This window comes from Aythya ferina (assembly GCF_964211825.1).
Source record: "Aythya ferina genome assembly, chromosome: 11".
NCBI lineage: Eukaryota > Metazoa > Chordata > Aves > Anseriformes > Anatidae > Aythya > Aythya ferina.
The window spans coordinates 7,871,202-7,897,423 of record NC_140307.1 but is presented as its reverse complement, the minus strand read 5'-3'; the positions used below and the strand labels follow the sequence as shown (position 1 = coordinate 7,897,423).

At 54.8% G+C, this 26,222-nt stretch overlaps 1 protein-coding gene across 8 annotated transcripts in view; it reads left to right on the top strand.

The window, feature by feature from the left end:
• Positions 1 to 315: 315 nt before the first annotated feature.
• NTRK3 (neurotrophic receptor tyrosine kinase 3) overlaps positions 316 to 26,222 on the top strand; it is a 195,306-nt gene continuing 169,399 nt past the window's right edge. For 2 of the 8 annotated variants that reach the window (XR_014696952.1, XM_084532677.1), the window contains exon 1: positions 316 to 637. Coding sequence is in view for 4 of the 8 variants with exons in the window: in XM_084532677.1 (XP_084388803.1) it covers positions 390 to 637 (248 nt within the window). In the remaining 4 variants the exon portion in view is untranslated. Of the gene's footprint in view, positions 638 to 1,049; positions 1,142 to 8,466; positions 8,542 to 22,195; positions 22,326 to 26,222 lie in introns of those variants that run through there. The other 6 variants (XM_084532678.1, XM_084532683.1, XM_084532682.1 and 3 more) reach the window with 6 other exon arrangements.

The following is a 26,222-nucleotide window of genomic DNA, read 5'->3' as shown; positions in this document are numbered from 1 at the left end:
TTGCAGGTGTGTCAATTTTAATTCTGCCCAGTAGGTGGGACTTGGTGACTTTCGCACCGTTTGCCTTATTTATTTATTTCCCCGGCTGCCTCCCCAGCCTCCGTTGCGATCCTCCGGAGCGGCGGGCGGGCGGCCGGGCCAGCATGCATCCCCGCCCGCTGCCGCTGCCCTAGCGGGAATTACAGCCTCTCCGAGCCAGCTGCCAGCATGATTTCATCTGCTGGAGGATTTTTGCATCTGATCGCTTGAGGTTTTTTGTTGTTGTGCGTTTTTTTTTTTTTTTTTTTTTGCCTCCCTCCGTCTTTGTTTCCTTCCCCCCTTTCCCCCCCTTCCCCTCCCTCCATCCCCCCTTTCCTCCTCCTCCTCTTTTTTAGCAGCAGCAATCGGAGATGGATGTCTCTCTTTGCCCTACCAAGTGCACTTTCTGGAGGGTATTTTTGCTCTGGAGCATTTGGGGAGACTATCTGCTTTCGGTGCTGGCTTGCCCTGCTAATTGTCTTTGCAGCAAGACAGACATCAATTGCAAGAAGCTGGATGATGGGAACCTCTTCCCTCTCTTGGAAGGGCAGGATTCAGGCAGCAGCAATGGCAACACGAGCATCAACATCACGGACATCTCAAGGAACATCACTTCGATGTAAGTGGGCTCCCCGGCGGCAGGGCGCGGGGCTGGGCTGCGGGTGCTGGGCTCAGGTGCCCCGGGTGCTGCCTGGCTCCGCTCGCCCCAGCTCAGCCTGCGGAGGACGAGGATCGGGCTTTTCCCTTCCTTCAACCGAAAGAAAAGAAAAAAAAAAAAAAAAAAAAAAAGCCCAGCAACAGTTTGGCCGGAGCTTAAAAGGAATAAAGTCAATGAGGTTTGGTTCCTTAGCAGGAGAGAGCAGCAGGCAAGGATGCTGAAGCTGCTGCCGCCTTTAACTGTTTGCTTCTGCCAAGGGAGGGGGGAGAACACCCCGGCCAGAGCCACACACAGCCACACATACCCAAATCGGGCAAGAAAAGCGAGTTCTGAGCCGCTCGCTCTTTTTTTCCCAGACTTTGGAGCTGATTAGAGTGTCATTTTTTCATCCCACAAGAGAAAATGTTCCCTTCTCTGCCCTGCCTGGGTGTATGTGGGGAATCTGCGGTTTCGCCTCCGTGAGGGGTATGTGTGTGGGGGGGGAATAGGGCAGAGCACGATGTCCCTGAAGTAGCTAATTTAACTCGCATTGTCATAATTTTGCGGCTCGCCGTGGAGCTGTGACAGGGTTTGTGTGTTTTCCTCTCGGGGTGGTGGTGGGGAGAAGCGTCGGAGCCGGGAGATATTTTTAGTTGAGCACTTTGCGTTTGTTTGCATGCTTGTTTATCTGGAAAATCAACTTGAAGTTGCATTATCCTTGTTTGGAGAGGCAGTTAGCAAAGCCCATGTTAATCTCATCAGCGTGGAGTCGAGAAAGGAATAGATTTCCTCCTCCTGGATCCATCCTGCTGCGTGTGTGTGCGTGTGTGCCTGCGTGAAAAGCCCTCATCGCTTCCAATCTCGCCTCTTTATTTTCCAGTACATTTTTGGGTGAGATGAACTCCGAGCCATTTCATTATTCTAATGCTAATTGAAATGTGAGCATTTAGGGAAATGTAGCCCCCAGAGCAAGTTGCCAGTGGGAGTTGAGCAGCGAAGAGGTGGAATCCTTTATTCTGGCAGTTAAATGCAGCAAGGTTCGGAATGACTAATGGAGGGCTAGTTATTTATTTTTCACCCCGATCGCACGGCTGCGTGGAGGGAGGGTGCTCTGCCGGGTCCCCAGGCTGTTTTATTTGGTCACAGAGCAATTGCAGCAGAGCCATGGAGTAATTGCAGTGCTTCTTTCGCAGCTCTGCTCGTCACCTTTGCTGGGGAAAGATGACTGGAGCCGCTTTCCCCGCTGCCTCACGGGTCCATGCAGTGCCCAGGCAGGTTTGCAGCACACAACCACTCACCCTGGCCAGCAAACCCCTCTGTGCCCACCCCACAGGAATGGGGGAAAGCCACCGTGGAGCTCCCACCACCCTCCAAACACCCCACATTTATCCAGCGCCACGGGGCCGGAGCGTTTCCTCTGCGCTGCCGGAGGGACGTGGGTGATGCTTAGGGAAGTCGGAGAAACTCACGGTGTTTTATTTATTTATTTATTTTATTTATTTATTTATTTATTTTTTCCCCTGTGCTCGCTGTTTGTTGTGGTTTGGTTTTAACCCGTTGTGGGGTGGCCAGGGCCGGGAAGGCTCGGCAGCGAGTGCGTGTTGTCAGGTGCCCACACGGGTCTGAACTGCTGCGAGAGGTGTTATTGCGTGAGCCTTTTGTGCCCAGAAAATGCCTTTACTGCTTTGACACTGGAAAATGCTGATAAGCAGCCTGTAAAAAAGGAGAGGGAGAACAGAAGAAAAAGACCCAACTCCAGAACCAGAGATGCTGGGTATTTTATTTTTTTTTCTGGAGAGGAGCTGCTCGTAGCTGGGGGTGAGGGCAGGGTGCTGGGTTTTGCTGGCTGCATCTCTGCTCCCTTTTCATCTCCCCCCTGCTCTGCTGCTGGCCCCAAACCTTCCCCCTAGGTCTGGGCCTGGGACCAGGAGGGAGCAGGATCGGGGTGAGCCCCGAAATGCCACGAGAGGCCCAGACCGAACACAAGTGCCAACTTTCCCCAGGAGGTCTGCGTTTCCTGGGGAGGTGGCAGTGGTTTGTGCGGGATGCTGATGGAGCAGGGGGGTGTTCTGGGTGGTGAGGCTGCTTCCTAGCGAAGGAGGAGTCCCCCAGAGCCAGGCTGAACCAGGTTCATGCTCTTACATGGCTGGCATCGGGTCCAGCACCCTCCATGCTCGATGTTTGGCCTCTCCTCGCTGGCCATCAGCGAGTGCTGGGGCGACGGCGCCTCAAACCCAGCCTGGCCGCCGCTGAATCACTCCAGCAGATGGGTCTGATTCAGCTCGGCACTGCGTGGTGTTTCCCCTGCTTGCCACGCTCGCCGGTGGCTCGGCTTCGTTAGGCGGCTTGCCTCGTTTGTGGGCAGCAAGTGGGCAGAGGTGCCTCTGTGTGTGGGGCTGGGGGGTGAGGAAGGGGGCTTAGCCCCATCCCCACAGCTGGGGGAGGTGATGCTCGGGGCCTGGGAGGGTTTGGGAGAGGTGGGGGGCTCTGCTCCACCCTCTGCTGCTGGTGAACAGAAAGATGGGACACGGGGGGGGCAAGCAGGGCTGTATTTATGCCCAAAATACAGGCTCAGCTTGGCAAGGGTCCACCTCAGGGGGTGCACCCACCTCACACCCAGTGCAGGGCATGACCCCCCCACCCCGATACATCCCCACCAGGAGCTGTGGATTATTTTTACCACCTCCATGCCAGAAAAAAACCCAGGTACCACCACAGCAAGGAGGACAGGAGGCACCCAACCCGTGGCCCTGCCCATGGGTGCCCTCGGTGTGCTGCCCCACCTCTGGGTGCCAGAGGGCTTCAGCTCCGATTCCTGCGGCTTCTCTTCTCCCAGCTGTGCCCCACGGGGCCAGTGCCACCTCCCCAGGCCATATTTCCCCGTCAGGGCCCTGGGGGAGGCCGGGCTCGCCTGCGGTGCCGCGTGCCGGGGAGCCACCTCTCCTGGCGGCGTGGGCAGGGCGTGCGTGCTCCGGCACGGCGCGTGGGGAAGGAGGGACGGAGGAGTTTGCCATCTGGGCCTCCCCACTCCTCAGCTGTTGCCATGGCACTGCCGAGGGGCTGCCAGGAAGGTGGCAGCGGTGGCGGTGGCCTGTGTGTGTCACCCCCTGGGCTCCCTCCAGGTGGGGAGGTGTCCCCTGCGTGGAAAGCCTGGATGCCTCGCTGCGTTATCCAGCCTCGCTGGGGAGAATGTATTTTTTAGGGTAAAATGCCCCCCGTGGGTAGAGCTGTAGGGTGTCTGTGCAGCTCATAGGTGCCGTCAGATAGACGGGACAAGTTCAGAACAGCCCAAGAGGAGATGGATCATCACGGAGCATTGAGGGATGGAGGAATTTGGGGCTTCACCTGCTCGCAGGCCCAAGGGGAAGCATCTCCCTTGGGGTTTGCCCCTGGGGACAGGAGGAGCAGCCCCACCCTTGCCCCCTGGGCTGTCCCATGGCAGTGTCAGCTCCATCCCATGGGCATGGCTGAGGGTGGGAGGACAGCATGAGAGCGGGGCACGGGGGGGCGAGTGGCAATGCCAGCCCCTACTAGTGCATGGGATGGCTGGGGAAGAGTGGGGGGCTCCGGAGGAGGGGGTACGGGGCTGCAGCAGCCCCTTGCTGCTGGTACAATGGGCAAACAGGAGCTGGTGGTGCTGGGATGGCTCTGAATTGTGCAACAGGGCGCAGGCTTCTCCCCTTTTAACCAGCCACAGCTCGCCCGCTGTGCCTCGTGTGCTGCTGCTCCCCGGGGACCAAGGGCTCTGCCTCCCCAAAGCCGCCCCGTCCCTCCCCGTCCCTGAGGTTTTGGCTGCTGCAGAGACCATCCGAAAGGTCCCTAATTCAATCCAGCTTTGTTCTGGGCAGCTCTTGTCTGCACGGAGCAGCCATCCCAGAGCAAGGCACCGAGGGGGAGGCGGGCACTGCCCAAGGCTGTGCGGGTGGAAGGAGGTGCAGAGGTGCTCGGGATGGTGGTTTTGGTGTCCTGGAGGCAGCTCAAGCTGTGAGCACCCATCCTGGCTTCCATGGTGTTGCCCCTTGCAGCAGGAATTGGGTCCAAAGTGGGTGCTGCCCTATTTTTTGGAACATTTAAGCTTGCTGGGTCCATGCCCTGCCCTGATGGCCTTTCTGCTGAGCAGTCCTGGAGGGAGGCACTTTCCTGGCAAGGGCAATGTCTGGGACCTGCTGTGCTTTTGCAGCCTGCCAGGCTCGGTGCAGGGGCAGAGCAGAAGGATCAGGGACAGATGTGCTGTAAGAGATGGGTTCTGGAGGAGCTGATCGGGTCTCAGCTAGGCTTTTCCTTTTTATTTTGGGAGCAGAGGGCAGCCTGTCCATGTCTCCATGCCCAGCCCCAGCCTCTGCCGAGGGCCCATGCCAAGTATTTCTCTGGGAGGAGACAACTTTGGTGCCTGCCAGGACTCCCCAGGGTTTTCTGGCTGTGCTGAACTGAGGGCTTGGGCTGTAGGAGCTGGGTTTTGGGGTGCGTGTGGCATCTCCTTGTCTCCTGCGGGATTTGGGGAGCTTCAGGTCAGCTCTGCCTGCTGGCTCCTCTCCCTGGGCCAGGAGGATGCTCCGGGAAGGATGCTCCAGGCCTAAGGCAGGTGTTCCACTGAGAGGGAAGCAAGGATTAGGGGGAAGAGACTGAGGAAACCTTTACCTTGCTGCTCTTTGGGGCTTGGAGATGGGTTACATCTGGCCCGGGGCATTTGCAACCCTGTTTTTTTTCTGTGAATCCCCCAGACAAGCCCCCTTGGATGTCCCCGGGGATCCCACAGCTCGCTCTCAGTGATGCAGGACTCGAATCTGAGTGCTCGTGATGCTCGCAGCTCACCTGCTCAGAGTTATTTATGGGGCACAGGCAAATAGCAGTAATTTTGAGCTTTGGGCTCCCTGCAGCGGGGGTTTGAGCAGGTTGCGTGGATGCTTTTTAAGCAGGTGTGCTCATCAGCAGCCTGCGGGCTCCGGTCCGCCCCAGTTTCCCCCTCTCTCTCCCCACTCCTGCATTTAGGGGTGCACAAAAACCCTCCTTGCATGGCCGGGGGGGGACAGAGGGGCAGCTCCTTGCTGCGGGACATGCATGAGGGTCACATATTGCGCACGAACATCCCCATGGATGCTCTCCAGCCCCCGGCCCACTCGAGTTTCTGCCCCACGCTCCTTCCCCAGCCTCTCCTCCGCTCTCGCAGCCTCTTCCCTCCTGCTTTCCGAGGGCAGCTGAGCCGCTAGAGGGCAAGCGGCTGCGGGAGACGGCTCGGGCGAGGCTGCCGCCGGTGCCTCCGCAGCCTCGCATCCCTGCGGGCAGGTCACCCTGCTCAGCACCCCGGGGTGTCGCCGGCCCCCAGGACCCCCGGAGCTGCCAGAGGACGTGGTCAGAGCAGCCCCGCACACAGGGAGCTGTCGTGCTGGTGCTGCAGGAGGCACGGCCAGAGCCGAGCTGGGATTTGGGGCGGTTTGCAGCTTTTTGGAGGATGCCGACCCACCCATGGGTGGTGTGTTTGAAATGCTGGGTTTGATAGGGGTGGGGTGCCGCCCGCTGTCACAGCTGCTGGGTGAGAAGCCCTTAAAACCTCTGCCCATATTGCTGATGGGGAAACTGAGGCTCGGAGCAGCGGTGCAAGTGGTACCAAGGGACAGAGATCCTTCTGCTCATCCCTGCCTTAGGGGGATGCCCAGCACAAGGGGGGATAAACAAGGCCACCGGTCCTGTGGTGTCAAACAGCCAAGAGAGGCATCCCCAGGGAAATCCTGGATGCAGAGCCAAGAGGGCACAGGCTGAGAGCTGTCTCTGGATGCCCTTGGGGTGAGTGCGATGCTCTCAGCTCCTCCAATTAACTCCCTGCTGCAGGGGCTGGGTGGAGGCTGGAGGATTAGAGAGGCCATGTGTCCTTCCCTAGGGAGAGAGGCTGAGAAGAGCCCGGTGAGGGATGGAGAAAGGAAACAGGGGTAGGAAACCGGTCTTGACCCTGCAGCGTCCTCAGCATGGGGCTTCCAAAGGAAATCTCCTCCTCCCTGGCAGCGGGGCCAAGGATAAGCCAGTTGTTTCCCTGCTGGCAGTGGGCACGTGGTGGAAGGGCTGTGACACCCAGTGGTCCCGCAACGCAACAACAAACGGGTCCCCAGCACCACCTCGGGGTGAGGTCTGGGCCTGGAGGGGTGCTGGGCTGGGAGCTGGGTGCTGGGTGCTGCTCAGAGCTGTGCTTGGCTCCGTGGCTCAGGGCCTGGCTCCGCTTGGAGGAAAAGGGAGTAAAATATCTTCCACTGGGTGCCTCTTGGAAGGCTGCTCAGCAGTCATCGCCCCACTCATGCAAAAATGTTGAGAAGCCAACTTGTGTCAAGACTGGGTCTGGGGATGGTGCAGGTTTTGGGATGATGCAGGTTTTATTTCCATGCTTGCACATCTCCATCCCCAACGTGCCACCCCGTTCCCTGCCCCAGCCCCACGGGGTCCCTGCCCTGTCCCCTCTGCGTGATGCCCGCCTGCAGCTCTGGCCTTGGCTTGCCTGGAAGAGCAGCAGCAGGAAAATGTGCTGCTTTTTGAGCTTGTTTTCATGTGATGTAGCAGTCGGGAAGCCGAAGGAGAAGGCAGCTCTGGGAACGCAGCAGGCTTCTCTCCAGCTGCCACCAAGGGCTCTGCTGTAGCAGACGCAGGGACGCTGGGGACTGTCCCTGGTCCAGCACACGCCGTCACCCCCACCTTCCCCTTCTCCCAGCTTCAGCCTGCCTACGTGGGATGGAAAACAGCTTATTTGACCAAAAATATCCTGGCAGTGGGCTTGGCACAGCCACTCCATGTCTTCCCCAGCCCCCTTGTCCCCTCTGTCCCATCCCCTTGCGGTCCTGCCTCACCCTACAGCCTCCCCCCCTCCCCAAGCGGACATACCCCAGCCCTTCGTATTTCATTCCTGCATGGAAATATGTTCCCAGCAACCTCATCCTTGACCTTGGTGAGGGCCGTGGGGCGCTGATGTCTTTGCCAGCTGTTTGTGCCGTCCCTGGGGGGCTGAGAAATGGGTAATGGGATGAGAACGGGGTGGGGTCCCTGCCCCTGAGCTGTGCGAGGCTGTCGCTTACATAGCAAACCCAGAGCTTTGCCCAGGTGGATCCCGCAAGGAAAAAAGCTAAGGTGGAAATGTTTGAGCAGGTGCATACATTAGAGACCCTAATAAATGAAGGACCCTGCTCGGGGCACGAGGCTGTTTGGGGGACAGCGCTGTGCCAAGGGTGCTGCTGATCTCCAGAGCTGCATCACCAGCAGATTCCTCGTGTTCCCCAAACCTCCTGCCTGCAGGACGTGGCTGGGCACTGCTGGGGCAGGCACTGGTCCCAGTTCTGGCTGTCTCCACCTCCATGTGCTCTTGCAGCCAAAATATGTCCCCCAAAACCAAGCAGAAAGCCCTTGGGTTGCTCGGTGGCTGCTGCTGGGCAGCCTGGGGAGCAGAGTTCATCAGGACACGGGGTCAAGGATGCTGTGTGCTGTGCCAGCGTGGGGAAACGGAGTGGTGCTGGGGACAATTTCCCAGCTTGAGCTTCATGGGGGCTCTGACACTTTCTGCAGCTGTCCCAGGATGGGCTCTGTGGGGTGTGTGGAGCCAGGTGGATGTGGTGCTCTTTTGGGAAGCACCCTGCTTTGGGTTGGGACAGGAGATGGAGGGTGTCCTCAGGGACAAAACCTGAGCTCAGGAAGTGTGTATAAGGCACCCAAGGGCTGCAGCGTGTACAAGAGGGAGCCCAGAGGGTTAATGGCAATGAGCAGGGCACAGGTGGAGCTGGTCTGGGGGAGGCAGAGCCCAATGAGGCTAAAGAGGAACCAGGTGGGAGGGTGGAGAAGGTCCTGATGGGAGCAAGGGGATGCTCTGCTCCTCATGAGGCTGCAGGATGGCTTAGGAAGAGGAGTGGAGCTCTCAGGTATGAAGCTGTGTGGTCCCCTGGGCAGGGCACCAGTTGTGCCAGAGTGACCCTGCCTGCTCTTGCCTTGCCTGTGATCCCTCTGCCTCCAAATGCCATGGGTCCCCTGATGTCCCTAACCTGGCACTGCTGCTCTGTGCTGCATGTGAGCCTCTCCCTTCCTGGGGTGGGATGCTCAGGCATGCCCTGGGCTGGCTGCCCCGGCCCTGCTGTGCTTTGGGCTGCCCTGGCCCCATGGGAGGGCTTCCTGGCTCCAAAAGGCGCGGGTAGCATAGATTTATTTATTCAGAGACTTAATTAGCATCTTTAAATATTAAACAGTAAACAAACTGCGTCTAGTGGGATCAACATTTACAAACAGGGATTTTTTTTTTTATTTTTTTTTTAATCCCTCTCTGGGACAGGCACTTGTGTTTTAAGTGTTCGAGGAGGAGCAGCTGTGTGTGGGATCTGGTTGGGGAGGGCTGAGCCCAGAGCATCCCTGGTGAAAGGGGGGGAGAAAGGGCATGGGCAGCCAGGATGGCTGGGAAAAACGAGGTGGAGATGCAGACAAGCAGGGGTGAGTGCTTGGAGCACAGATATTAGGGATGCAAGTGCTGGATTTTGGTGCTTCTTTGCAAGATATTCAGCGCTTGCCCTGCCCCGGCAGGTGGAATGGGGCAGGCAGGAGGTGGGGACTCCTCGTGCACGGTGAATTGCAATCAGAAGGTGGTGGTCCCTGCAAGGGGAGGTGTTTTACAGCTGATCTGCATCCTATTATCTCTGCAAATGGAGGCCTGCCTGTAGCAGATTACACTAGGGGTTATTTATTGGCAAAGCACTGTACAGTTTTAATTTTTCCTTTTTGCTTATTCAGGCTTTAGCTCCAGAGGAAAATAGCCTGGGGTGGCTTTGAAATGGATTCTCTCTGCCCCATTAACTTATTCAGTGAGTTTAATGGGCCTTTTTTTCTCTGAGCCTTGAAGCCATCATTAAAAGGCAGAGATTTATAAAAGCAAAGATACTCCTGAGCTTTAGTCAAACTTTGGGGCAGGGGGGTGGGGGCATGGGCTGGTGGGGACGTGGGACGCTGTGTGCCTGCTGGGTGTGGGAGCTGCAGCACCAGCCGGGCAGGGCTCGGTGTTAGCCTGTGTTTGGGGTCGATGCCTGGCACCTTTTATCCCCCTGTGCCAGAGGAACCCAATCCTATTGCACCCCTATGCTGAGAGAGTCAGTGCTGAAAAACATCATGTGTCCTGTGCAAATACTGCATGAGTTTGGTGCGTGGTCTGCTGGTGTGTGCACAGATCTGGGGTGAAACAGGGAATCTGGAGGGTGGCTAGAAAAGGAGCACGAAATTAAATGCCTGAGTGGATTTGCTGGAGGTTGCTTTCCCTGCTGGGAGGGAGCTGCGTGGGTGTGATGTTGGACCCTCCTGTACCTGTGTCTGCCTTAAACCAGGCAGTGGCTGGCTGTGCTGGCATCTCCGGGCTGCTCCTTTTGCAGAGGCTGCCCTCAGCCTGTACTGGGAGCTGAGGTAGGGGAGGGCTGGGAGTTTGAGGTTTTCCTGGATTGCTTCTGAATTTTAAGTCGGATCTGGTTGTGGAGCCTCCTGCGGTGGCAGAGGGCAGCGTTGGGGCTGCCCCACCTCCCCAGGTGTCCCGCACTGATGGCAGGATGCTGTAATGTGGTGAAGCAGCAACCAGAGATGACTTTCTCAATATTTATTTATATATTTCTATATTCTTAATGCTACGTGCAGCCCTAGAGGCTAACCCCCTGGCAGCTGCTCAGACACAATCCGTGTGTCTCCGTGCCCATCCTGCCTCCAGCCTGGGGTGCTGAGCAGCAGCAGCGCTGTGCTGGCACCTGGGCAGCCCTGCAGGAGGAAATCTGCCTCCCCACGAGTGGATGGGCTGGATCAGACCCAGGAGGGGAGATGTGCTGGGATGTCAGAGGCCTTGCTCTCTGCAGCCTCCCTGGAGAGGCTGAGCTCTCAGCCCAGCCTTGGAGCGCTGCCGTGGGGCGGTGGCAGCCCAGGGAGGTGCTGAGCTGCCCCTGAGGGTGCTGTGGCCAAGCAGAAGCCATCTGTGGTCACACTGGGATGGGAGGGTCCCCGCTGCTGGCCTGCCCGTGACCTCCAGAGCAAGGGGGAGGCTCGCTGTAAATCCAGCTGCTTCTGCGCCCCTCCCTGGGTCACAGTAATTAGGGGAAGGAGGCCCTCGTTTTCCAATAAACACCAATAAAAAAGGGCTTCTCTCCTGCCCCTGTAAATCCTTGCCTCCTCGCTGCTGCTACCTGCTGTGTAAATTGCTGCCAACCCCATAAATCACCGGTGCTTTGCTCCGGGTCCCCTGAAGCTGCCCCTTCCCTGTAAATCCTCCGTATGCATCAGCCGTAAATCCCAAGCCCCTGTGCAGCCCCCTGACCCCAGTAATGCTGGGGGGGGGGGATGCAGGGATGGGGTGATGGAGGGCAGCTGCCCTGGGGGTTAATCCCTCTTAAAAGGGGGGGCAGCACGGGGCTGGCATCCCCAGCCTGGGGCTGCAGCCAGCTGGGTGCTGCTGGCTCCTAACTGTGGGCACCTCAGCCCTTGGAAGGGCTGCTCCTCCAGGACAGCTTTATTTTTGGAGGATGTAAAAATAGCCAGAGCGAAAAGACAATCTCCGTTTATCCCTCTAGAGCTCAGGGTCATCTCGTGGCCCAGCTTTGCTGTGCCCGTGGCTGGGTGCTGACCCTAGGGGTGGGAAGAAAGGCTGGTGTGGGAACACCACGAGCCTGGTGGTTCCCGTTTGTGCAGCAGGCTGTGCTGGAGCTGGTGGCTCCGCATCGATGCTGGCTGGTAGCCCCACTGTTTTTCTGTGGCCACATGAGTCTTTGGATGCTGCATGAGCAGGAGCCCTGCTAGGTGGGCGCACAGAGCCGTGAGGCCTGCCTGCTGGCTGCTGCTTGGTTTGCAAAACACCAAACCCTGCTGCACGTGAGGAGCAGAAGCTGGTTACACTTGAGCAGAGCTGCCTTTCTTCTCCAAAAGAGCAGGAGCTCATTAGGCTCACCTGGGATGCATGAGCTCTCTGCCCCGCTCTCATGCAGCAGGATGGGGCCACTGGGGCATTTGGGGACGGAGCTGGTAGGGCTGCCATGCAGTGTTGGAGTCCAGACATCTGCCTGGCTCCTGGAGGAAAAAAAAAAAAAAAAAAAAAACGAACAACAAAAAACAGTGCAGGAGATCTCAGCCCCTTGTGCATTTTGTTTTTCCTGCTGGAGATATCCCCGCCGGTGCCAGCTGTGGCTTAATTCTGCCCAATCCTCGATAGAAGTGAGGTGGTGCTGTGGGCTTGACCCAGCTTGGTGTTTCCTTTAGACCTCTCTCCTGCTGGCAAAAACACATCGTACTTTCATATTATTTTTTTCCACAGCATCCTGTGAGTGAGGCCAGCCGTGTGTTAACACCAGCTCACGGTACCACCCTGCGCTGGCTTGCGAGGAGGATGGAGGAGGAGATGCGTGGAGGCAGCACGGGGATGCTGCTAGCAGTGGGGAAGGCAGGGGGCAGCGGAGGAGAGCAGAGGTAGATTTCTAAAAATCCATATAAATAGCAAAAATAAATTTCTAGCAAACACTTCCAGCCCTGCAGTATTAAGAAAAGTGAAGCACTAGAGGATAAGGAAAGCATGAGCAATAACAGCAGGGATTTAGGAAGAATAAATCTTGCCAGACAAACCTGATTGCTTTTTCTTTTTGATGGAATCTCAAAATTAGTGGCTGAGCAGAATGTGGAAATCCTAATATATTTGGATTTAGCAAAGCATTTGATATAGTGTCTCACCAAATCTTACTCTTAAAATTAGTTCAGTTTGCCTTGGATATGACGCTGCCAAATGGACTGAAAAGTGGCTTAGGGCCCTAAGCAAATAGCAACGGGCTGGGCTGGGGGAGCGGGCGCTGGGGGAGCAGAGCTACCAAAGGGCTTAAAAAATAAAATTAAATTAAAAAAACAGGAATGGGGTGTGAATTGGAAGCATCCTATGAGAGTACTGACGAACTAGTGAGAGCTAAATGAAGGGGAAAAATCCCTTGGAGGGGTCCCGTTGCCCTGGGAAGAGGCTGGAGGTGAAGGTGTGCTGGGTTTGGGGACCAGCAGGTGGTGGCTGTGGGGCCGGGTGGGTTTGGGGCAGGGGCAAAGAGCTGGCACCGACCACTGCTGGGGCCCCGCGCCTCGTCCCCATCGCCCCCGCGCAGCGCAGGCTCGCCAGGCTGCCCATTTCACGGCTGTTTTTCCAGTTATTAGCAAAGAAGCGGGGGAAATATTCGGCGTGACTGTCAGAAAGAACATCCCTGACCGAGGGAGCCGGGCACGTTTCCTCGGGGAAATCTGCGCTCTCGGAGCGAGCTCGGCTGGAGCAGCCGGCGGTGGCCTGGGGTGATTTAGGCCATCTGATGGGGGATTCTCTTGGCTGGGGTCATGTTCTGGGCTGAAAACCATCACGGGGCTGCCTCCTGCTACAGCTGCCTGCACCCCAGGTACTCGTTTACAGCACGGCAGCGCTGGGGACAAGGCTGGGAAGCCTCTGGTTGGTGGCTGGATAGGGGTGGATGTGCCCCCAAGGCAGAGGGATAGCAGGGGATGGGGAGCTGAGTGCTCCTTGCAGGGTTTTGTGGGTTGATCCCTGCCCTTAGATGTCAGGAAGGACAAGGGCTTCCAACACACTCATCCATAGAGGTGTCTGGGAGGGATGCTTCAAGAAAATTGGCACTTTTTGCTATGAATACAAAGAAACCATCCTTGCAGGAGAGGCAACCTGCTAGAGGGGACATTATGTAGTGTGGGGAGATGTGGAGCACAGCTGGGAATGGCTCCTGGAAGGTGGAGGAGCACCAGTTTGAGGTCCCACAGCACTTGGGGGGAGCACAGAGCCCCCTCTCCCCAGGACCCCCTTCTCTTTGCATTGCTCCCCACGGCTGAGCCCATTGCGAGGGCGATGGTACGGGGACAGTGCTGGGCCAGGCGAGGTTGGGGAGGTATTTTTAGCTGTTCTAATCGTGGCAAATAAATGCCATTCTTACTTGTGGGGATTGAGCTACGGATAAATCACAACCAGTCCTAATGATGATAATTACCGGATTTCAATATTTATAGAAACGGGCGCTTCCTTCGGAGCGGCGGCTGCTGCTGCGCTCTCACCTTCACAGATCGAAGCCCGGGCTCATTACCGCCGCAGCTATTTATTTACTTGCACATTTTTAACCCGCAGATGGCAACATAGGGGAGATCTGAAAGGATACGGGCCTGCCGGGGATGTTGTCGGTGTTGGGTACCCTCGAGAGGTACCCAAAAGCTTCCCTGTGCCTGCAGGGCTGTAGCCTCCAAAGGGTGGAGGTGGCTGCGCATATTTTTGCATGTGTTAACTCCGTGGGTTAAAAACGTGCAAGTAAATAACTGTGTGTGCGTGGCACCCATGCACATCCTGTCCCAGCACCTGGGATAAGGGTGCGCAGCCCCCCCAGGCTATCCCCAGCCCAAAAAACCTTGCGGCGCCCAGCCCTGTGCACCCATCGGGTCCGAGCCTCCCTCCCCGCACAAGGTGTAGAAAAGATTCACTTACTCAATTTGCTATCTCTCCAGTGCCACATAAGCTGTATTGATAAATTAATCTTATATTGTTGTGACTAAACAGCCCTGCAATTTTTTACACTGTGCAGCCTAATCTGCCTTGACAGCTGTATCATTAGTTTATATTTGTTGTAATCTCATTCGCTGTATCGGCTGCGGGGAGCTGCTAGGGGAGGCGGCGTGCTGCTGGCAGCTCCCACCTGGGAACCTCAGGGTGCAGCCAGGATGGCACACGGGGGACCCTGTTGTCACTTGGGTGCCCTAGGAGGGCCACACAGGGCTTGGTGCTCCCCCAGCTCCAGCCTGGTTGCTGTCCCTGGTGCAAGCAAGGCTGGGTCAGGGCTCTTCATTGCGTTTGCAGGTGGTTTCCTTGCTTTGCAAGGCAGGTTTGAATGAAACTTCTTGCAGAAGCTGCTCCCGGAGCTGTGGAGCAAAATGTTCTGGGCTAGAGAGATGAAATTTCTGCCAGCAGGGAGCAAGAGAGGCGGGGTATTGCCTGCTTGGCCCAAAATGATCAGGGTGGGAAGTGTTCCGGCTGCTGCTTTGTACTTTAGGTCCTGAACCTGTTAAATCTGGACCAGAAGGGATGGTGTGTGTCACAGAGCACAGGCTGCTTTTGCAGCGTCTCTGACCAAGATGAGTGGCTCAATAACAGCTGAGCCCTTCCTTCTCCTTTGGGTGTGCTCTTCTGGGAGGGCACTCAGGATCCGGCAAGACTGAGGATGTACGAGGCTCCTCAGCTGGACGTGCCCCTTGCAGTCTGGTGATGCAAGTGGTTATTTAGGACTTTAATTAGGCTTCTGTGCCCAAATTAGCAGCGGGGTCTGACAGTGCTTCGTACTGAGCTCGGACCCACCCTGCACCCATCACCCAATGGACGCCAGAGAGCACCACGGAGCCTGGTGGCACTGCCCGTGTGTGTGTCCTTTGCATGGGATGTGCTGTGTGACAGACCTCAAGGCTTCTGGGGGAGAATGGAGAAGCTTGGTGAGACCAGCATCAGCATGGATGTAGGAAAAACCCTGCTCCAGGAGACGCAACTGGGGAGCACCAGCTCGGCACCTGTAGCCTGTGTGCAGTGATGCTGTGAAATGAGTTTCACTCGTGGTGGTCTGACAAGGTTTTGGTTGTGTGTCCCTCTACCAGGCAGCTCGGTAGCTCAACACCAGGATGCACTGGGGTTAAAATACCAGGCGTGGAGTGATGTTGCAGTGGGGCTGGCTGGGGAAAGCCCTGAGGCTGGCTGCGGGCAGGTGGCTGAGACATGCATCAGCACCCCACGGAGGGGAGAGCCTGTCCTGCTGTCATTGCTGGGGGAGCTGCTGCTTGTCGCGGGCTGCAGCTGGTGACAAGGTGACGGACACACCTTGAGCAGAGCTGCTTGGTGTGGCTGGAGGCAGCACGCACCCTGTGCTGGGGCAGGGAGCCATGTCCCCCACATCTCCCAGCTGAGTGGGGTGATGGAGGCGGGGTCCCAGCTTATTCCCTAAACCCAGGGTTGGTGACAGAAGTATCCACACAGCCATAGCACCCCCAGCTCTAGAGCACTGCTGGCTGTGCTCTTGGCTCCTGGGGGGAAGATGCATTTCCCACCGGTGTCTAGAAAAGCAGACACTCTGAGCTTCTGCAGCATGCTCAGACTGGAGGTCGTGCTCTCCATGCACGCAGCAGGCAAACAAACCCACCCTGCAGAGGTTCAGGGCTCTGGGGATGCCATAGGAGTGAACGTTCATCCCTGTGCCGGGAGCTCTTGGGTGCACAGGGACCTGGCCCGAGCTCTGGTGCTGCAGGTGGTCCCACACCAGGATTTTCGGTGAAGGAATCTGCTCATGGTATAAGATCTGAGGGGTCTGCGGTAGATGCTGTAGGGTGGGAGAGGGGCTGGCTCGGTGTGGGCAGTGGGGGTGTTGGGGCACACAAGTGTGCAATGTGCTGGGGTCAGTGCTCTGATCTCTGACCCTCTTTGCAGCTTGTGACAGCTGCCGTTTGCACCCTGCTTGCTTAGTAGGCAAGGTAGGGATGTTGGAGCACAGAGCAAATGGCAGAAATCCCCTGGGAGATGTGCACAGGCCAAGCTCAGCTCTGCCCCATCCGTGCCCACCTCCCTGCTCACAGCGAGGGCACCGCCACGGGGGCTGCGTCTTGTTACAGCTGTGCCCATCTCATCCCTTAGCCAGCGTGAGCATGTCTTGATTTATTCACTCATTCCTGGGTGAACTGCAGATCCCTGCCCTGATTCCTGGATAGGTATCTCTCTCCAGTTGGTGCCCGTGGCTGCTTTCAGCCCCAGGTATGCCCTGGGATCACCTCCAGCATGACCACTTCCTAGGCAGTGGTGTCAACTGGGAGCCACAGGGAGTTTTGGCTGGCGCTGCGATGCTCCTCCCATACTGATGAGACCATTTCCATAGCAACTACAGGATTTTTCAAAGGGGAGATAGGGAAAAGATGTGTTTGGGTTTGTTTATTTAAAAAAAAAAAAAGTGTAAAAACAACCCAGCTGCAAACTGCCCCGGGCAGAAGCTGTTGGTCAGAGGCTGAGATGTGGGGTGCCCCTCACATGGGATGGGTTCCCTGGCTTGATGGTTGCTTTGGTCCTTGTGGCCAAGCAGCTGTGATGCCCTCACAGCCCCGAATGTGGTATCTGTGGTTAGGTGGTGGCTTGGGGTCCAGCAGTGGGGTTTAGGGCAGTTTGCTGGCCACCGGGCAAGCCTGATGGTGGGAAAGGGCACGATGATGGGTGGCCTCAATGGCATCAGGCACCATGAGATCCAGCCGCGTTCCCCCTGCAGCAGAGCGGGGGGAGCACAACAGCAGCCCTTCTCCACCCCACTGCAGTACCCACAGAGGGAAAAGGAGCTGATGTGCAGGAGGGCTGCCCCGCCAGCTGCTGTCCCAGTGAGCCCCAGCCTGGCACATGGCACAGGCTCTCGGCCCCAGCTGCTGCAGGCTGCGAGTGAGCCAGCCTGTTCCTGGGGCCGGAGGCACACAGGGTCCTCATTTTTCATGCAGAGGGGAATTCTCTTTGCTGCTGACCCTACAGGCTTGTGGGATTTGCTCCAAGGTTGGGCTGGTGCTGGGACCTCCAGGTCCTGCAGAGGGGCAGAAGCAAAGGTGGAGTGAATCTGGAGGGGAAAAAAAAAAACAACAGTTATGAGGACATCTGATGATCTACTTAGAAATTGCTCCATGACCCTAACCAGTGCCAAAAAGAAAGGTATCGCATTAAATACACCATAAACACTGGTGGTGAAAGAGCAGTGCTGTCAGGACTCGCTGCCTCAGTACTTACACCTGTGTGTGACCTCTGGGTTCCTCAGTACTCCTGCAGGTTCTTGTGCCTGTCCATGTAATGCCAGCCTCTAGGAATACTCCAGTAGTAGGAACCTCATCGACGAGCAGTGAAGTATCGTGTACTTGTGTCTCATGGCAGGGGATGTGGCAGGAGCTCAACCTCAGTGGTCAGTTTGAGAGCTCTCTGGCCACTGGGAGCCATGGCTGGGTGCATGCCAGTCTCTCCCCAGGTGCTGAGCGAGCAGGCTTTTTGTAGTTCAGCTGTGCCTTAATCTGGAGGAACAGCAGCCTAAATCAATGTATGAGATGGAAAATGTCCCCAGCCTTGCTGGGTCTGCTCAGACACAACAGCCCAGTTAACATCTCTGCCTGTCAGTGTCTTCTCATGTAACGTGTTCCCCAAGCCCTTTTTTCACATTTACATGAACAAAGTGGAGCACAGGGAGAGAAACTTTTAAAGTGTCTGCTCCCTCCCTGCTCTCCTTGGTTCCCCACCCTGTCTCCTCCTGCCCGTGTCATGTTTATAGGCGTGTTGGCTTGCTTCTCCTGTTAAGAGCCGGTCGTGTTCCCACTAAATACCTGCTATCTCCTCCAGCCCTGCCACCCTATTGCAAAGCGTGCATCCCCTGCTCCTGAGTAATGCTCCTACTCGTCCACCTCTGCTGGCAGGTGTGTCCCTCATAGGAAATGTATGCAGGCAAAAAAAAAAAAAAAAAAAAAAAGGAGATTTTATTTTCCCTGCTAGGGCTGCAGGAATCAGAGTGTTATCCTGATGAAAGCTGCTGCCAGCCCATGGGTTTGGAGGCTCAGCATCCAAGAGAGGACCCTGGCAGGTCCCTCACAGCCCCAAGCTGCTGTGCTCATCCCGAGCCGAGCGGCTGGGAGCCTGGCCCCCGGCCAGCCCAGCTGGGCATTGCTGCCCGCTCGCTCGAGCTTCGTAAACATTGGGGCAGCCAAAGTGCTGGAGGATCAAAGTTCAGGCTCCTTGGGAAAACAAACGCTTCGTGGGAGCAGGACGCCAGCCCGGGACACATTGGCCGTGCCCCCACCGCGCGGGGCCGGCAGCTTGCCTGGTGCTGGGGCTGTGGGAAAGCCCTGGGCGCCAGGCTGCAGGGGAGGATGCGGTGGGATGGGGGTGCTGAGAGGGGAGGGAGGGTGCTGGGTTTGTCTCCTGAGCAGCAGTCAGAAGTACACGGACCTTTCCATGCCTGCAGTTTGCATCTCTGAGCTTTGCTTCCCACACCAAGTTGCGGGCAGAGGAGCGGGGGGAAGTGTCCGCTGCGCAGCCCAAAGGCTTGCAGCTAAATTTACCCAGGGCTTGGGATGGAGCTGACGTGGCTGTAAAAGTTCCCAGATTTAGACTCCCGGGAGGCTGTGCCTTCAGAAAACGTGCTTGCAGGTCTGTGTGGGTGCACGGCCAAGGGCAGAGCTGGGGGCAGCGATGGGTCTGGTTGGAGGATTGCAGTCCCATCCCCAGCTCTCGTGTCTGCTCTCACTGGGCTCTTGCTCCTGCATCCTTGTTCTTCAACCTGTCCATGGGAGATTTTATTTTCTCCCTTTTCTCCATCTTTTTTACCTGTCTTCCGGCACAGCATGAAGTGTAACCTGGGCATGTGGCTGGCAGTGCTCCCCTTTGGGCTGAGCTAATGAGGTCTAATGGAGGTGTAGTCCTAAAGCTGGGGAAAAAACAAAACAAAAAAGAAAGATGCTTGGTGCCATTACTTACACCAAGAGTTCCTCCTGCCAAGCTGAACGCAGCAATCCCATACCCATGGTCCATCCCTTCATCATGCTAATGTGTATAAGCACCGTGCTCCGCAGGGGAGGCATGCAGCTGCCTCTGGAAAGAGTTTGGCAGCTCTGTCTCATTACATGAATTTTTGTGTACACACATCTATATGTGTATATTATATACTTTAATTTCTGAACAGCCACGGACCTGTTCGGAGGTGGGAGTGTGAGGAAGTCTGACCCTGTTTGAAGTTACAGAGAGGGTTTAATAAGGCTGAATATGATTACTGCAGCTGATTTTGACCAGGGTGCTGCTTCCTCTATAAAATGCTGTTTGATCTTTAAAGACCACAAAATGCTGCATGCTGCTAGGTATCGCTGCCTATGAAATCCTATGGATAAAAGCATCCCTTCCTTTGACCTGGCAGGCATGTGGGGAGCCAGCTGCTGCCTAAAAGGGGATTTTTTTGGTTTTCTGCACCCATAAAGTAAAGGCTGCTTTCTTGTCTTGGGACTGGTGCTCAGCGCAAAACTCCCAGGGGAACTGTCTTTTTCCCCTTGGGTTGCCCTCTCCTCCCAGGCGGTTGCACAGTTGTTTCTTGTGCACTGTCCTGCCTGAGAATAATAAAATAAATGTATTTTGGAGGGAAAATCATCATTTTTGAATCTGTCAATTGGAGGAGAAGGAGAGACAGCTACAGCTGATGCTGCAGGCAGGGGGTGAGCTCTTGTTTGCACTGGGCAGATGCCTCATCCTGAGGTTGTTGTGTTCCTGTATTTATGTGCACATCAGTGGGAATGAGCCCATCTTGTGCTCTCTGCCTTCTGGTGGTGTCCAAGACCATGCAAGGGTTGGATATGGATAGGCAATAAATAAAAAAGAGGTAGGGAGAGGGCCTGCAGGAGGTGCTGAGCCATGAGCCTACGCTGCGTACAGGGGATCAGGACACCATCCCCTCCCTGCTCTGCATGCAGGTGATGCTGCAGCCCTGGATGTGTTCCTGAAGCCTTTCCACCATTGGTCATCCCTGATAAATGAGGTTTCTTCAACTCTGTGGGGATTTGGGACACCTCAGATCTTGCTTGAGCACTAGCTGGGATGTAATGATGATGGGAATTAAGGAGGATATCTGATGATGGCCATTGCCCTGCTGCCTGCAGTACTTCTTCAGCTCCACTGCCCCCCTTGCACCTATTTCTTCCTTCCTGAAAGCAAGTGGCTGGGCATAACTCTACCTGTGCTGAAAAACCTTGGCTTTAGTGTGTGATAATGGGGACGTACTGCTTCCCGTGTCCTGCAGCAATCTGTCCACACTGGGTCCGGGCAGCCTGCTGTCCTCCGGTAACGCTGAAACATTGTCCCTGGAAGGGGTCCTGTCTACGCCATAAGTCACCAGCCAGAGCTGGTGCTGGATGTGGAGGCTGTCTGGGGATGAGCTGGAGGCGTGTGGAGATCATAGGGAAGTTGCTGAATGCACAAACACGGGGCTTTGGAGTGAGAATTTAGGGCTTTTCCTTTTGCCTAGACTTTCTGGAAGAGCCCAGGTTGGGTTATTGGGTTGGATGCCCAACCTGATGATGGCTGGACCTACAGGAGGGTAACCAGGAGCATCCTCCACAGCACCCACGTACCTCTGCGCGGCCCTGGAAAGAGGAACAGAGCTGGTGCAGAGGGAGCTGTGTCTCAGTGCTGTGTTTTATGATTGTTACCTTGACGAATCATAATTACACTGTGGGGTTACGCTAATAATTATTTCTACAAAGCTGGATTTGCTTGCGTCTCTCTCCTTCCCCCCTTTCTCTCGCTGACCTCAAATTATCCTTAATGATGCCAAGTTGTCTGCTGCTGTGTGACTTCTCTGTGCGCTTTTGGGAAGGGGAAGCCCACGCTTTAAATGGGGAAAATATTGCCTTCATAAGTCTTTATTCAGCTGCACTTGCCTTTAATGCTCAGTTACCAATTCAATTTTATAACTTCCATATTGAGAGAATCAAGTCCTTCATGCCTCTGGTTATTAAATGCATGTGATAAGCGCCTTATGATGCTGTGAAAGATGGCTGATTTCTTTATGGCTTCCTCAACCCCGTGGGTAAAAGGGGCCAGAAACTCCTGCTGTGGTGTGCTCTGCTGCGGGGCATGGGACCTGTGCCAGGTTGGTGGCACTGGTGGCGGGGGTTTCCCAGCCTCCGGGGCTTCCCATCGACTTCTGCAGCACCTCTGCCTGGAGCAGGCAGGGCTTAGTGGTCAAAGGTGTTGATAGAGGACTTCTCTGTATGAATTTGATGGCAGGGGGAAAATATTTGCATGGCTTGGCACTGGCGTGCCATGTGGTTTGTTTATAATGCTACGCATATCAGGTAATTGAAAACTAATTCTTCTGTCGGCATCACGAGGTATAATGTGCCTGGATGACAAACCAATTTTCCTGTGGCCCTAGCAGAGAGGAGTCAAACGCTCTGCTTGCCTTTCCAACAGCAGTGTGTGTTTCTCAGAGTCTGCCTGCTTGCTGGATTGTGATCCCACGTTCGCTGCCCAGCATCCCAACATGAGATGTGGCATTTGTGCAGCGTGGCTCAATCCCCTCATCTGCTTTGGCTGTGAGTGGAGCTGATGGCATCCTGACGAAAAGTCATCGTTCCTCAATCTGGGCTTGATATAGATTTGGGCAGCGTGTGTGTACACACGCTATATAATACTCGGTGCTTATCGAGTGCCTTTTTTAGCTATTGACCGCAGCGCTTGAAAAGCTGAGAGAGATTAGATAAATATTATCCTTGTCGTATGAGGAGAGTGAAGGGAGGCCAGCGACATTAAGTAGCCTTGAGCTAATCACTTGGCAAATTGGCGTAAGCTGCTCCTTTTCACCTCTGCCTCACGCATATGGGACAAAATGAGCCTGGTTGCATTTAAATCCCTGTGGATGATGTTTTCACTTCCCTCGTCGCGTTGGCCCTGAGCTGGAAGAGGAGCACGTGGGGCTGTGCAGGCTTGCTGCATGGTGACACCAGCCCCTGCTGTCAAACACCTCTGGGGGAGTGGTGGGAACTGCTGTTCTGTTCCCATGGGGATGCTGTGCATCGAGCATTGGTCTGACATTGGTGCTCTGCGAGGCTTTCATCGGGCATTAAAGGCTGTTCTTACACGGAGGCTGAGATACAGGGCAGGGTAGGCGTCCTAAAGCCAGCTTGTGTCAGGCTAGCTCTGCATCTGGTGACTGATTGCCTAGGCAAAGAGCTGACTTTGTGATGAGAGGTTAATGTGATGCTGCATTATGCCAGGAATGGGTTGTTACTATTTTTTTAATTATTTTTATTTTTGGAGAAGGCACAGTGCAGCTCACCTGTTGTAGGTGAAGAGCTGGGTAAAGAAGAAAAGGTGGGGGGACACGTTGCAAGAGGAGATAAGTGCTGAGGTTCCTTGGGGATGATGTTAGCTTCTGCTTTCATGAGGACACCAGCACAAAAGGCAAGAGCAGGCTCGTGGGCTTTGCTGCTGGCTCAGCACTGGGGCTGTGGGGGCACAAAGCGGGCGAGGATGGCCAAGGGGAAATGCTGCAAAACCAAGAGCCTGTAATGCCAAGTGGGATGAAGGCACATGGAGACTTAAACAGGCTGGTGAAGAAAACAGCGCTGCTTTCCCTTACAGCCCGGTGCTTATTGCATAGGTCACCCAGAGTAAGTGCCTGTCGTGTGCCGGGTCTGAAACCAAAAGCAAAACATCCTCGCCACCAGGACTGTCTGAGCAATATATCTGCATCATTTCTGGGACCTGAGTCAGTATCTCTTCAAGGCACTTGAGACAATTTGCCTTGCACTTCACTGCTTGGTACAGACGTGCTGCCTTAGGAGAGCTGACCTTGTGTAATTTATAAGTGATAGCTGGGTGGGTCTGGCTTTTGCTTGTAGAGGAAGGAGGAGTAAATGCCAGGAAAGGAAAAAAAAAGCTGCTTAAGCAAGGACTATTTTGACACAAGACAAAATGGATCTAAGATGCTTGCAAGTCTATTTTGGTAAGAAATGAGCAGAGCAGGGAAGTTGTGGTGCAGCATTTCAGGATGAGTTGGGAAGGCAAAACCCCAGCTACTACTGAACGGGACTTTGTTCGGTCTGTGAAAGGCAATGCAAGGAGACCTGGGCTTGGCCAGGACCCACCAAACAGACATGAGGAATGAGAAGGAAGTGAGCACTTAAAATGAGCAGCCCTTTCGCTCCCCTTTCAAGAAAACAAGCACTGTCATCTTCGTCAGTGATGTATTCCACATGGTCTCGATAATAAGGCTGGGAATTAGTCTAGGTGGATGTGTATATGGCGAGCAGTTCAGGATTTGGGGAGTAGGGTATTGTTCATGAAGCTATTGCATCTCGCAGAAGAGCAGCTTACCTTAGTAATAACTGGGGAATGTCACGGGGATGTGTGTTTAGAGGAGCCTGCAGGGAGGAGGGAGTAACCCTCTGCCTGTAATTCATACCTCCAAGCCTGACTGTGGAGAGCAGGGTAGGGCTGGGAGTTGATACATCTGTTTTTTTGGCCTGAACCTTGCACACGTGTTCCTGCCAGGTTAATGAACTGAGGCAGAGGAGAAGGGAAGGTCTCTGGTTTGGCCAGCAATTGGGAGGACATGATCTTTCTAGGGCACGCAAAAACCCTGGAAGGAAAAGAGGAGGAACTTGTTGAGAGGCTGAAGGACATGAAGAGGGACTTATGTCTTAGGAGAGGAGTTTCTTTAGTTGTTTTGCTTTTCTGTGCAACAGCTGCCAATTTTGCAATCACAGCTTGACTCCTTGAACTTACAGAATAAGATGCATTTTTGTGTATTTTTTAAAGTGGATTCAGGCAAATCCAACCAGCACAAAGTTACGCTCCTTGCTCAGAAACAAAAAGGAACCAAAGAAAATGTTTTTTCAGGTGCATCTTCGGGGGGCCTGAGAACCAAAACTGGTTTGTCACTTCTAGGAGCTAGGAAGTGACTCCTGCTAAGTTCAAAAAACAGATAAAAAAGGAGAAGAGCTGTTTCTGGGGGCCCTTATGAAGGGAAGTGTCTGTGTAGCTAAAAGGACTCAAAGTCCCTTGTTGACCTGTGCACCTAATTCACTATGATGTTATTGCCCTTTATTGTGCTGTATGTTAAGCAGCTGCTGTGTTGTGGGATTATCCTGTATGTAAGTGTGTGTGCATTTATTTCCATGGTTGCTTCTTTCATCTCTGTGTTGTGTGTATGTTAAACAACACACTGAGGGGTGTATCTGGCTCGTGAAGCTCACAGGCTGATTTTGGGAGGCTGGAGCAAAAATCGTGGAGGTGTTTTAAACCTGGTGTAATGTCACTTCTGTAGGGGTTAACTGCCTGGGGAGCAGTGGCCATTCTGTCCCATGGGGGATAACACCAGTTTATGGCTCTCTTTTCCCACTCCATAGTTATTGTGCTCCATTTTGTGGACAGAAAGAGATTTAATTTTGAGTCTGGAGTGGGCCAAGATGTTGGTGCTTCTGTCAGATTTACAGCTTTGTCAATATCCCCACAACCTGAATGTTGAGTCCCCAGAAAATTCTGCCTGTGCACGTCACTGGGCACAGGCTCAGGTCTCGTCCTACGTCTTCTAAAATCGTGTGTGTGGCTTTGAGTGTCAGGTCAAAAATAACCCTGCCTTTTTTTAGCAAACACAATCAATAAAACAAGAGCCAAGCTGGCTGCTGCCTCCTCCCCAGCTGTGGTTGCTCCATAGCTCCTGGCTCGGGGCTGCTCCATCCCTGCCCAAAGGTCAGCGCTTGGATGCTGGAGCTCCAGCGTGCCCCAGTGGTAAACCCATGTCCTCCCCTTCCTGCCACTCTTCTTTTTCCTTGGAGGACACTCTCGTTTGGGTTGGAGAAACACTTTCAACCTGTGTGTGTAGCCTTGCCCAATGTGGCCAGGATATTTTGTGGCAAGTCCCCAGCAACCCAGACCTGCAACCTCGTGCCCCAGGACCTGAAATTGCAGAGCTGCCCTCTCTCTGGAGACTTTCAGCGAGCTGTCGAGTGACTTGAGTGATGCCTCCCAGTCTGTGCTTTGTTCTGCAAGAGCTTGCAAGGGCCTTTGGCAGGGAACATGAAACGGCTGTGATAAAGTCCTGTTTCTCATTCTGTCTGGGACACAGGCGATCCGAGCTGGTGCACAGGTCACTGAGGATGAACCGTAACTTATGCTGTCACGCAGCAGCCAGCTGGGAGTTTGTGCTGTGTCCTTATGCTAATCGTTCTGGAGATGCAGACAGCCATGGACCATGTGGAAAGCAGAGGTGACTCTTGTGGGTCTCTGCTTTCCTTGGATGGTGACAGCAGAGGAGGAATATGCTCAGAATTTAGGTTTAGTCCAGACTTTGTTTTATTTATTTTTCTTTAGCTGGGTATTATTTGGGGTATGGCTCAAATCGGTCTAGATACTGCTGTTTGTTCCTGTGCAAACACGTTTTTCAAGACATAATGAGTGCTGGAGGAGGAACGTGTGGCCTCTGTGACTGCTCCAGAAGTGGCTGAAAGTCCCAGTTCCACTTAGTCACCCTCTGGACCACTGTATGTGATCCTGCAACCACAGGCGATGGCTCTCAGTGCATCACCCCCTCTCCGTCACTTGGAAATGTTTCTCCTCTTCACCTCTACCTGCTCCCCAGAAAGACTTTCTTGAAAATGTGTTTTCTGGTGTCTGAGTTTGGTCTGGGACAAAGCCTCAGCTGGCCTGGCTGATGAAAACCAAGCTTCTTCCCCACCCTGCAGCACTGTGGCTTATTAGCAGGGCCCGTGGCCATGCTGCAGCTGTGCTCCTGTTCCCCTGATAACAGGGACCCCATTCTCTGGGGCTGCTGCTCTGTCACCTTTCCCCCAGCTCTAATACTTACTGAGTAATGATCCCTCAGTGACAGATCTATTTCTGTTTTCATTCTCCATAACATACCTGCCACAGCACCCCGGGCAATGGAGGAATTTATAATAAAGGCATGGTTTCCAAACTGACTCTGGTGCTCTCCTGCCAGCAGCACTTCCAGCCAGCAAAGACCAGGAGCCTCCTTGTCCACCCCAGTGACATAAT